Source organism: Helobdella robusta, assembly GCF_000326865.2.
Source record: "Helobdella robusta unplaced genomic scaffold HELROscaffold_74, whole genome shotgun sequence".
Taxonomy (NCBI): Eukaryota; Metazoa; Annelida; class Clitellata; order Rhynchobdellida; family Glossiphoniidae; genus Helobdella; species Helobdella robusta.
In genome coordinates, this window is record NW_008705420.1 from 457357 (window position 1) to 470370 (window position 13014).

Below are 13014 nucleotides of genomic sequence, written 5' to 3' on the forward strand. Positions count from 1 at the left end.
CATTAGGCATGCGCGGTGAATGTGCTGGGCAACGTGAGGGTCAACAGAAGCGTACGGATCATCCAATAGGAAGAGAGGACGATTCTGATTGGTTGATGAAAGAGTAACGATTATTAACAATACCATGCGGTTAATACGAATAATAATATCCTCATCTGATTGGACATTTAGACTAAAACAACCGGCCAATCACCATCAAATACCTGATAGACGGCCCTTGCAAGGCTGACCCTTGACCTTTGACCTCCACTCAAGGTCGAACCGTTCTCACCCACTGACGTTTTGTCGCCTTTGGGCAATTCCTTTGATGATTATGATGATGATGACGATGATGGTGACGATGATAATGATGATGATGGTGGTGATGATGATGGTGGTGATGATGACGACCTTGAAATCAGGAAGCAGTGCACAGGCGTATACAACTCTATTGTAGAAATCCTCATTGTACGGAAGACCAAACAGGATGTTACTCCTTATCGTCCCTACGTGATTGTTATCATCACCACTATCATTATCATCATTATCACATCAACATCATCATCATCACATCACCACCATCATTATCATCACCATCATCGTCATCATCACAATCATTGCCATCATATCACCACCATTATCATTTTTATCACATCATTATCATCATCACTATCCCGATCATCATCAGCACCTTTCTGTATGAAAGGTTCTTGAGAATAGTAACTAAACCCATTGTAACGTCTAACATCGTCTCCGAAACCAAAACCGGAAAATCCGGGATTTCCGTCGAAACTTCCGGGTAAGTTTATTTTTATACTGTCGGTATTTCCCAGGAGTTTCATTTCTCCTAAGATAGCTTGCAGTAGTGATGATTTTCCGCTACCAACTTCGCCGATCACCCCAACAAAGGTTCCCTGCGATGGTTGAGATTGGGACTATTATCATCGCCATCATCATCTTCGCCATCATCATCTTCGTCATCATCATCTTCGTCATCATCTCAATCACTGACCTTTTTCACGGTTAGATTGATATTCTTCAGTGTTGCAAGGTATTTTCTGGAACCTCTTCCATCATAACCAACATCCTCATCATCATCATTGTCATCATTATCATTACGACGACGATAACGACGACAATGATTTCTACCATCATCATCACCCCGATGGTTACTGAGTAACTCCTCGTCATCATTGTTAACATTATTCGATACAGGACCATCATTATCATCATCATTATTATCTATAAGTGGATCATCATCATCACCAGTTCTAGGACCATCATCATCACCAGTTCTATAATCATCATCGTTATCGGTATCATCACGGCCGGCAGGCGGTTTAGCATTACTCCAGGTGAAAGAAGCATTTTTTAATTCAACAACTTTTGTCGCCTGTGGTGGCGACGATGATGATGGCGACGCTACTGAAAACGACGATGGTGGTAGTGGCGGTGGTGGCTGCTGTTGCTGCGGCGCTGGTGGTGGTGATGATAACGATGGAGGAGGAAGAAAAGCCAGGTAATCTGAATGATGACAAAATCATCATCATCGTCATCATCATCATCATTATCGTCATGTATCAACTTCCTCATCATCATATCATCAGCAATCAGCAAACCAATCAGCCAAAGGAATCGCAACCGACCAATCACAACCAGCCCATTCAAAACAAACCAACAAATCAGAACCATCCAGCCGAAAAATCGCCACCAATCACAATCACACAAAACAAACCCGCAGCTGATAAACTCCTCCTGCCCTGATTAGCATAACCATCCTCGTTAAGATAGCCCTCCTCATTAACATAATTCATTCCGGAAGTTAGCTCAATATCGAGTAACCTTTGAACTCGTCTCATGGAGACCCACGCCTCCATCAGGCCGTTAATGACCCAAGGGAAGGCATTCAGTGGGGTTATCAAGAGGGCAAAAAGTGATATACTCGTGAAGACCTGTGAATAATAATAATAACAAAAACAACAACAATAATAATGATAATAACGATGAATCAGCGTCAAAATTTCATATTACATTAAACTTTCAACAGCCACACATGAAAACGAAAGTGAATTTTGAATTTATGGGCCAACCTTGGCAGCAGTCAGGGAATTCCCGAGATAAACATACGTCAGGAAGGTAAAGATAGAAATAGCGATGGGCGTGGTCGCCCAGAAAAAAACACACAAAGCATCTAAATACTTTCTCTTCTTCAACGTCAAGAGTTCAGCGCTACGTAATCTTTGAATTATCTCCGTGAACTTGGCTTCCCATGCAAAAAACTTCACCACTCGAATTCCTAGCATCGATTCATTTACAAACTGTCGGCAGAGATTACGAACAAAATTAGTATTCCAATTAAAAAACGCGTCCACGAAATGAATGACGTCACCATCACCACCACTACTATCATCATCACCATCATCATCACAGCCACCACCACCACCACCATCATCATCACAGCCACCACCACCATCATCATCATCATCACATCATCATCATCACAACCATCATCATTATCACAACCATCATCCACAACAGCAGCAGCAGCAGCAGCAACCTTAATTCTAGCATCCTTCTGCTTCATCATCAGCTGACTGAGTTGGCCAATTTTGACGGCCACCCATTTGTTCAGGGGTATGAGGAGTACTGCAAAGAGGACCCCGGCCAAGAAGGACACACCCACTTGTAGGTACAAGAGGTACAAAGCGATACCGACCTTAATTATTCATAATTATTCATAATTTTTTTAATTATTTTTAACTATAAAATAATATCAAAATAGTAATAAAAAACAATCAATCAACCAACCAACCAGCCAATCAATCGATCAACTAACTTGAAGGGGTAGACTCCAGAATTGATGAAAACTGGAACAAAACCCAACCACCCTATCTACATCAGTACTCATGAGGTTTATTATTTTCCCTGTGTTAAATGTCCCATACAGATAGGCCTATATAGTAATAAAAATGCATTAATTCACTAATGCACTCATTCATTCATTTATTCGTTCATTCATTCATTTATTCGTTCGTTCGTTTGTTTCGTTCAATCACTGATTCGTTTATAGATTTGTTCGTCTATTAATTCATTGATTCATTCATTAATTTATTTTAATCAATTTGTACATTTAATTCTTTCTTTCATTCTTTCGCTGGTTTCTTCATTTATTCATTCAGACGTTCATGAAGTCATTCAATTATTCGTCCATTAATTCATTAAAACATTCACTCATTCATTTATTCATTCAAACATTCACTCATTCATTCGTTAATCAATTTTTTTTATTTAAAAAATTTCTAACCAGTGAGGTATATAGTATCTTTCTGTAGATACAGTCAATAATACAAGCCCTAAACTTCAAAGATACTATATTCTGAAGATAGTCAAAGTAATTGCACATCACTGATCCCAAGAATGACGTCACAATTAGGGATGTGCAGTATAAATAACCACGCCAACGGGATTCCTCTTTATTTGGGTCCTATTTTAAATGTATACACAATATACATATATGAAAATATATAGAGAGAAAGCGAGAAAGAGAGAGCGAGAGAGAGAGAGAATACATAAACAAACAACTGAAGTAGTATGCTGCTACTATCTTAGCTAAATGGTTAAAGGCACCTGGTCTTGCTGCTGTAGTGACTGGGTTCCATACATAGAGATCCCTGCCTATCATATGCAATGTGTAATGCGAGGTTTTCACGCGTATTCATATACGCTGTGTGTGCTTGTCGTTGAGACCTCTGAAGCGAGCGAGAGAGAGAGAGAGAGAGAGAGAGAGAGAGAGAGAGAGAGAGAGAGAGAGAGAGAGAGAGAGAAACTAATCTTTAACCTTTAGCAAACAATAAATAAATTAATATCAATAACCTTAGCTGTGTTCATTAAAAGTTCATCCATCCTCATTACAATCATCATCATCATTCCTGAAAAACACTAACTCACATTTTCACTAAGATAGACAATCAGAAAGTTTAACAGAACGGGCCCGGCCAAAGAGCATAAATCTGAGAGCAGCTTCAAGATCCCCAACGAAAAATACTCACAACCAAAAACTCTCAATAGAGATGATAACAAATAAATTCTTCTGCTGTTATAATTAGTAGTAGTAGTATCTGTGTTGTTATTATTTCTATGCTGATGAAAAAAATGTGATTGATATAAGGAGTTATTTGGTTGACTGATTGAAAAGTTAGATGATTGACTTTGACTGGTCGGTTGATTTGGGGTTATATTTTTTATTTTCTCATTAAATTTCTCTAAAACATTTTTAGTTTTCAGTGAATTAGGCAGATCAAAAACATCATTTATACTTTTTATCTCCAATCTGTAACCTTTTCTCATCAAGCCATTAACCCAGCAGAAGAATAATCTAGAAAATATCCAGCTGAAATCTTCAGGGCACGGTTCAACGTGGGGTCCAGTGCCCTGGCCGGTTGATGATGACGTTGTAGAAGCTGTCGAATGTATCGGTGACCAGCTTAAATCGGCATTAGTGTAAAATAACGGGTAAGTATCTGGTCTCTTCTTGGCAATCAACGTTGTTGCATAAACTAAATGGCAGCCCATAATCGAATAAACAAAAATCTCTTCAAATATATTAACAATTTTCAAGTTTTCAATTCTACTTGTTAGGGTGGAGCCAAAAATAACCATGTGACAAGTTACTATTAATAGATAGCCAACCAAGACTGTCCAGTGACCTCTCAACGGCAAATTATAGAATCTATGCAGACGCCAAACAAATATAACATGACTCATCCAGGCAAACAACATCACAAAAAGCCTAACTATTATTATTAACGCTGGTAAGAGCCTAAAATAGGCATATTCGATGGCGAAAACAAAGGTTGTCAACAGAACCACACAAATGCAGCACAATACTCTAACAATTAGGGCTGGGTGAGTCCTAACTGGACCCCTCAATCGTGTTAATTGATGTCTTCCGGAGTGATAAACGCTCACAATGAGCAAAAATAAGTGGGGTATGATGGAGAAAGTTAAATTAGTGAAGCATGGACTGAGGTTTTTACCATGGTTATCCCACACTGTGAAATTTTTAATGTTTTTACCGCAAAAAATTTCCCAATTCATTTTTTATTACTAAATATTTAAAAATAAATTGTGAAATTAAAATTATTATTCCCTAATTAAACTTAAATTTGGCAGAAACTATTAATTCAAATTTTATAACTGATGTAAACATTGTAGAGTAAGTTTACTTTTAAGCAGACATTTAAACATAGTTAGAATATTTATACTATGGTTATTTATATAAAGTCATATATATTTAATATAACATATATTCTATATATATATATATATATATTGAATATAACATTATATATATATTCTATGTTATATAATGTTATATTCTGTATATATTTATATATATATATATATGTATGACCATGGTACTCCATTATATGATAGTATCGTTATCGGTTTATTTTCATTCGAGATAGATCGGAATCGTCTGAAAATCGATCTAATATTAAATTCAAATACATTAGGAATAATTTTTATTAGATATAAAGACGAACAAATTCTGATTTTTTATGATAATATAAAGTTAAAAAGCTATAACCGTGTGTGATGTGTGTGTGTGTGTGTGTGTGTGTGTGTGTGTGTGTGTGTGTGTGTGTGTGTGTGTGTGTGTGTGTGTGTGTGTGTGTGTGGACGTGAGTGTGTTCGTGACATATAAATTCTTCCAATAAAATTCTTATCATCGTTACCAAAGTAAGTGTAATTATTACAAAATGTAACCGATTTTGAAGCATTTATACTATAAAGATGGTCAATGTAATGGTAAGTAGTATAAAAAAATTAAGGAATAAGTTGAGCGAGAAATGAAAAAATAATATGAAATAAAAAAAATACATTCAAGTGCAATAAACACCTAAAAAAATAATAACATTTCATTAAATTTCCAGTTGAATATTACTTCTTTTTGAAGAGTTTACCCTTGGGGAAGTTATTCTTTATTCGATCTTTAGAGTTCGCCTCGGCGTAGAGGGCATCGTCCGTGCAAATTTGTTGCACTATGGCTTGTTTTACTTCACGCTTCAGCATCGCCTCCCCATAAATGTTACCAGATTCTAAGAAATTAGATAGATCATGGCTCGGCCCATTCGGATTTGTCCCTTTGATGTCAACGGTTTGTTGGGCTACGTCGGGTAGAAAATTGAGAGAACTGTAGAAGGCTTCGTTTGATTGGTTGAACCCTGGCTTCGTTGCTGGGGATTCTTTTTTATCTGAAGATAACATTTTTACTATGTCTGACATTTTCGGATCTGCGGTTCTTGGAGGTTTCTTCGGAGGGGGATTCATCGCGCAGTCTGGTAAATTTTTTCTAAGTGTACTGCTGCTGTTGTCTACGTTTTCACTGACTGATTTCGTCTGCTTTGAAACTTTTTTAGGCAGAATTTTAGGTCTAGGAATGATGTCGATTGAATATGAATTCGTGTCATCATCCATCGCAGTTTCATTCAAACGCTGCTCTTTCAAACTTTTCGCTAGCGCTTCAAAACTTTCATTTTTAGATTGAGATGCTTCATTAACCGTACTATTTAGATGCATGTACGAGCGTTTATTAGGCAATAGAGGACATTTAGTAGTAGTAGTAGGAGAGGTTGGCGACTTTGCTGTGATGTTCACTGTACAAGGGAGGTCGTAGCAATGTAAATTATGCTCGTAATCATCAGACCTCAATACTTCATCACTAGCGTTAGAAATCTGGTCGGTCATTTTGTGAACGTTTACTCCACTGTAAATGTTATCCAAATCGCCTTCTTCCAAATAATCACCCAACTTATCGAGACTAGAAGTGCTGCAACTATTTAGTTGAGAAGTTAATACCTTTATCCGCTGCTCTATAGTTTTGCGAATTAGTTTACCCATGCATTTTCTGAAGATGAAAAGTCCTTGACCTTTGACCCCCGACCTCGTGCCCCCTTCCAAGGTGAAGGTCGTTTGAGAGTAGCCGAAACGGCGCACGTGTCTGTTTGAGTAAAAATTAGGTGGAACTAAATTAATTAAAATAAGAACAGCAACAACAACAACAATAATAATAACAATAATAATAATAACAACAACAATAATAATAATAATGACTATAATAATGACTATAATAATATTAATAATAGATTATTCTAATACAAAAGATGATACGACAACGTTCACACGCTAGCATGAGCTTAAAAATTTAATTTTAGATTCAGGAAGTTTTAATTGAATATTAATAATAATAACAATAATAACAATAATAATAACAATATAATAATAATAGTTTAATATAAATACAATTAAATAATAATTATGAACCAAACGAACCGAAAAATGAAAAACAGGATGTCGTACGTTAATGAGTTAGATTGTTACTATTAAAGTTGCAGTTATAAAATTATGAAATTATCTTTCAGATAATAACACAACTGACAGGCGTAAAGTACACATTGGGAGACTTTTTCTTCCATTAAAAATGATAACAACGACAGTACGTACTGGTATTTCCAGGAGATGATAACTTTCTTCTCCCTCTGGTGCAGAGTGACGTGTTGTTTTGTTAGCAGCAACACACAGCCACAGCCGACTACATCGTTTCGTATTGCAGCGGCTGTCGAATCAACCTCCACTTCAAAACCAGTTACTGAAAATAGGGAGAATTGTAATATTGTAATTATAATAATATAATATAATTATTATAATATTATGATTGTTATAATATTGCACGCGTATTTACGTGAGCTGTGTATTGACAACTCTGATATTTATTTGAGAGAGAGTTAATAATAATATATTTAAGAGTGAATTAATAATTATATATTTATTTAAAAGAGAATTTTTATAATTATATTATTGTTATTAATTATTAATTAATAATAATTATTGTTGTTGATTATTAATTAATAACAATAATATAATTATGAAAACTTTAGAAATTCGACTGAATAGTGACAAATAAGCAAACATGTGATAAAAAAAACACATCGTTCTTAAAGGTAACTACCGCACAAACAACAGGGGAAAAATAAGAAATCATCTGCCAAGCAAACACGAACCATTATCGACAGCATTAACATCGGCTCCACCGACTTCGCCATATTCGTCCCCAACCGGATTCTTTGCACCGAATTTCAAGCCATTCTTCTTCTCAAGAGTCTTTTGATGTTTTTCAAATTTCTTCCTACAATTTTCACCAGAAATTTTCGCCCGCTTAATCGCACTGGCCCAAATAGATGCTTCTTCTTTTTGTGGGAAAAATAAATCCAAATTTGGCCTCTCCATACTTAGAGTAATCTGGACCACGAACTTTAACCCTTCATGCGGTTTTTTGATTCTAAGTTCTTCGATTTTTTTGACTTCGTCAACTAGAAAGATTGTTAGGCGCGTTGTTGTGTACGGTTCTAGGCCAGATGAAACATCCAACATGTGATTCTCAAGCTCTACCCATTCCAACCTGGATTCAGTTGACTGACTGGGGCCGTACAACGTGACAAGGCATTGTTTTTTCTGATTGGTTGGTTGGTTGATTGGTTGGTTGTTGATTGGTTGGTTGGTTGATTGGTTGGTTGTTGATTGGTTGGTTGTTGGCTGGTTGGTTGGTCAGTTAGTTGGATAGATAAATAGCTATTGAAAAATTATCGTTGATCCAATTGTCGTTTTTTGTTTGTTTAATCAATAAATAACGAATTATACATGCTGCGACAACAACTACTACAAATGCTACTGCTGCATCTATCGCTACTACTCTTACTAAGACAATTACTTGGTAGTACTATACTAATACTCACCGTTCCATCGCTTCCGTTCATAAGCCAGACGATATCCTTTTTAATTTGATTGTCGCCCATCATTAAGAGGTGAGGTCACCGAGGTCACAAAGTAGGTCAAATTGAATGGGTCACGAAAATTGGGTCAAGGTAATTAAGTCAATAGACGTGTGGAATGATTATGCCTGTAAGGATTGGATGGATGGATGGATGGTTGGATGGATGGATGGATGAATGGATGGATGAATGGATGGATGGATGGATGGATGGATGGATGGATGGATGGATGTATGGATGGATGGATGGATGGATGGATGGATGGATGGATGGATGGATGGATGGATGGATGGATGGATAGATGGATGGATGGATGGATGGATGGATATTATACTGTAATATCAATGATAAATAATAACAAGTGATAATAATAACAACAACAATAATTATATTAATAAACAAACTGCGAATTTTAGACTGGAAAGACTAATGACTGATTAAACATTAAACAGCTGATGGAGAATTAGTCAGACGAGAAAGAATTAATTATTTTAGTTATAGTATATGGTAATGATGCTGATGATGACGACGATGAAGACGACGACGATCATAATAATAATAATAATAATAATAATAATAATAATAATAATAATATAATTATAACTCTCATAATAAAGTATCTATAATTATAAACAACAAATGACCAACAACTTTGGAATGTAAGAAATTTACTAAATTCATCTAGTTCTTTCCAATTTCAATGTGTATGTTATAATTATTAACTGAATGTATACATACACGTACAAACATACATACATACATATATACATACATACATACATTTCGCTCAGCTCGTGTCGGCTTCCACATTTTTAGTATTTCGCTACCTGCAGCTACCTGCAGCGGTTTTTGCGCGTCTGTGTGTTGGAAAATGTGGAGTTGAATGCCGACGGGGTTGAGTGACGTTATAGCAAATAAAATCAAATTTAGTCAGACGCTTGGCTTTTGGTGTCATTCGTCAATGATTTGGTTTTAACATACATACATACATACATACGTACGTCTTACAGAAGACTTCCAGAGGGGGTCGCCGGGTCAACCAGGGCAATCTGGTCAAAAGCGTCTAAGCGAATATTCAACTATTGGTCTTGAAACCCTGGTACTGTGCTTTGATGGGTTCAATAATGCCAAATCACAAAAGCACAACCCCGATCGGTGGATCAACGCTGTCATCTTGTATTGAACAGGGAAACCTGTCCTCGGGTGTCAGACTTGTCTGTTCGCCGGAGGGCCCGGCGGAGAGCTCGCCGGCCACCCTCGATAAATTATGTTCCATCCACCCAAAAATTTCGGTGGACAGGCGGGTCTTTCCCGCATTGACACCAACGGCTGGTTGCGTTTCTCCCGCCGAGGTGCTGAGGGCCGTTAAATCGTTCAAAAACGGTTCTTCTGGAGGCCTGGATGGCCTACGACCCCAGCACCTTAAGGATGTTTTTTCAGGCCCCTTGCCAATCGACGACACACTGAACTCCTTAACCCAATTCATTAATTTGATCCTATCTGGAGCTTGCCCACTCTCCGTCCGCCGGTTCTTTTTTGGAGGCCGGCTAATAGCTTTAAATAAGAAAGACGGAGGGGTCAGACCGATTGCGGTCGGGAACGTTTGGAGGAGGTTGGCCGGCAAATGTGCCTTGGCCCTGGTCGTGGTCGAACTCAAGACCAAATTCTACCCGACTCAGTTGGGTGTCGGGATTAAGGGTGGCGCTGAGGTTCATGCGGTTCGAAGATTGGTCACCGACCTCCCCGATCAATAGGGGTTTCTGAAACTGGACTTTAAAAATGCTTTCAATGCCTTGAGAAGAGACTCGATGTTGGAGGCTGTCAAACTTTTTTGCCCCAATATCTATAATTTTTGCCATTCTGCCTATGGCGGAGTCTCTTCCCTTGGCTACCACTCTTGGGTTGTAGAATCGTCCGAGGGGGTACAGCAGGGTGATCCCCTTGGTCCTTTGCTGTTCGCACTAACTCTTCATCCACTCTTAGAGAAAGCTTCTTCGTCCACTTTCGTTTGCGCTTATCTGGATGATATCATCATTGCTTCGGACGGCCCCACTCTGAGCTTAAATTCGCCCTGGGTCGTGTTTCCTGTCTTTCGGCCCATGATGCCTTGACTATTATCCGCAATGCCCTCAGTTTGCCCAAATTGATGTACTTCCTGCGTACATCCAAACACATTGACCCTTTTAAATTGGGCGCATTTGACGGAGCCCTGCGCACCGCCCTGTCGTCGATTTGCAATGTTCAAGTGACCGACAGTGGTTGGTCCCAGGCTCAGCTGCCGGTGCGATTTGGTGGGCTGGGGTTGCTTAGCTTGGTTCAGCTGGCTCCCGTTGTTTATAATTCTTCTGCCGCTGCCACTCTCGACCTGCAGTCTTCCCTGCTCCACCGGTTTTTTCGTTGCCGCGATATTCTTCCCCCAGTGTCCGCCCCGAGGGACCGTACGCACGTCCAAATTTTGAACGAAGAATATAAAAAAAATCTTTCAAAATTTGTTGTCTTCATGCGCTGACGACTTTTCCACCGCTCGTTTGTTGGCCATCGTGAGATCGTGGCCCAACACCTCTGTGGGCACCAGGCTTGACGACGAGTCTGTTCCATCAAAATATGTATATGTATAACCGTGTCAAAAAGTTGAACAAGGAGTGTTCATTTCATCTACGAAGGCTCAGAAGTTCGCCTGATGAAGATACACTGAAACGTTCATTCCAAGCTAGACTACTGCAATAGTATTTTTTATGGAACTTCCAATTCAAAATCGAGCAGCTAAAATATATACTGGTGGATTAAAGTTTGACCGTGTGAGTCATAGTCTATTGAACCTGCACTGGCTGACTGTTGGGCAAAGAAAAAAATCCAAAATTGCCATCCTGGTATTCAAATGTCTGAATAGTCTCAGTCCGAGTTACCTGTCTGTCTGACGAGTGTTTGCATGGGTTCACACTTGCTCAACGTCCCCAGAAACATTCTGATTATCAGGATCTTCCATCGCTACCAAAAACAGGAAACAGGAATTTTTCCGTCCCTGCTCCAACAGTCTGGAACAATTTGCCACGCCATCTTCGTCAGCCCGGATCAACTCTTCAACAAATCCGTAAAAAACTCTAAACCCATCCCTTTTATGAATTAATCCATGTTACTTGAGCAGCGCCTTTGAGAAGTTTTTAAGGGCACTAGAACATAAATTCACTAGTAATAATAATAATACGTACATACAGACAGACATACACACATGCAGACAGACATACATACAGACAGATGTAAATAAATAATTAATTAAAAAAAATTAAAATAATATATCATTACCTTCTTCTATAATTTATACTTTGAATTAATTTTAATCAATTTTTCAACGCTTTAAACATTATATTGATTATTATTGTTTAAAATAAAATATAAATATATATTTATCTGCTTTGTTCTATATGGCAAAAAGACGATCTTTTTATGTCCTAATCTAATACTTTAAAATACTTGTGATCAGCTCTTATATATAGATATAAATAAACAAGTGTGTGTGTGTGTGTGTATGTGTGTGTAAGAGAGAGTGAGTGAGTGAGTGTGCATCATAATGGCAATTAATGAGTAACCAATACAATGATATTGAATAGACTAGTGTTACGTGTGTCTAAATACATGTGTATATATATATATATATATATATATTTAAATATATATATATATATATATATTTGTGTGTGTGTGTCTGCGTGTGTATTTACGTAGTAATGTGCGTATGTTTATATGCAAGTTGTTTAGATTTCATTCTAGGTATCGTTTGAAATCAGGTAGTTGTATTGAATAACTGAGATTGTATTTTCTAATGTTGTTGTTGTTATTGTTGTTGTTGATGTTACTGCTTACAAAGACACATATAATCAATAGATTGCACTTTTCAGTCACTGATGTTGTAGCTGCCATTCATCAATTCATTCTTTCATTCGTTCGTTCATTCTTTAGAGAAAGAGAGAGAAAGAGAGAGAGAGAGAGAAGAAGAAGTCAGTATAAAAATGAAAGAAAATGATATGAAAGATAGAAGGAATGCGAGAGATAATTATAGAGAACGGGGCTAAAACGGAAGATGGACCGAGTGAATTAAAGAGAGACAACAATAAAGAGATAAAGAGAGAGAGAGAGAGAGAGAGAGAGAGAGAGACATAGAGAAGTTGAAAAAGTGAGTGTTAAATGAATATTAACAAGACCAGTT

The 13014-nt window shown here is 37.6% G+C and overlaps 1 protein-coding gene across 1 annotated transcript; it reads right to left on the reverse strand.

Moving 5' to 3' along the window:
- Positions 1-5922: 5922 nt before the first annotated feature.
- Positions 5923-10296, reverse strand: HELRODRAFT_181677 (hypothetical protein; the record flags this gene model as incomplete). The annotated part of the gene is made up of 6 exons (XM_009031461.1): positions 5923-6982; positions 7486-7630; positions 8043-8454; positions 8775-8810; positions 9591-9647; positions 9958-10296. The coding sequence occupies 6 exons, from the start codon at positions 10294-10296 to the stop codon at positions 5923-5925; spliced, it is 2049 nt and encodes a 682-aa protein (XP_009029709.1).
- Between the last annotated feature and the right edge of the window lie 2718 nt (positions 10297-13014).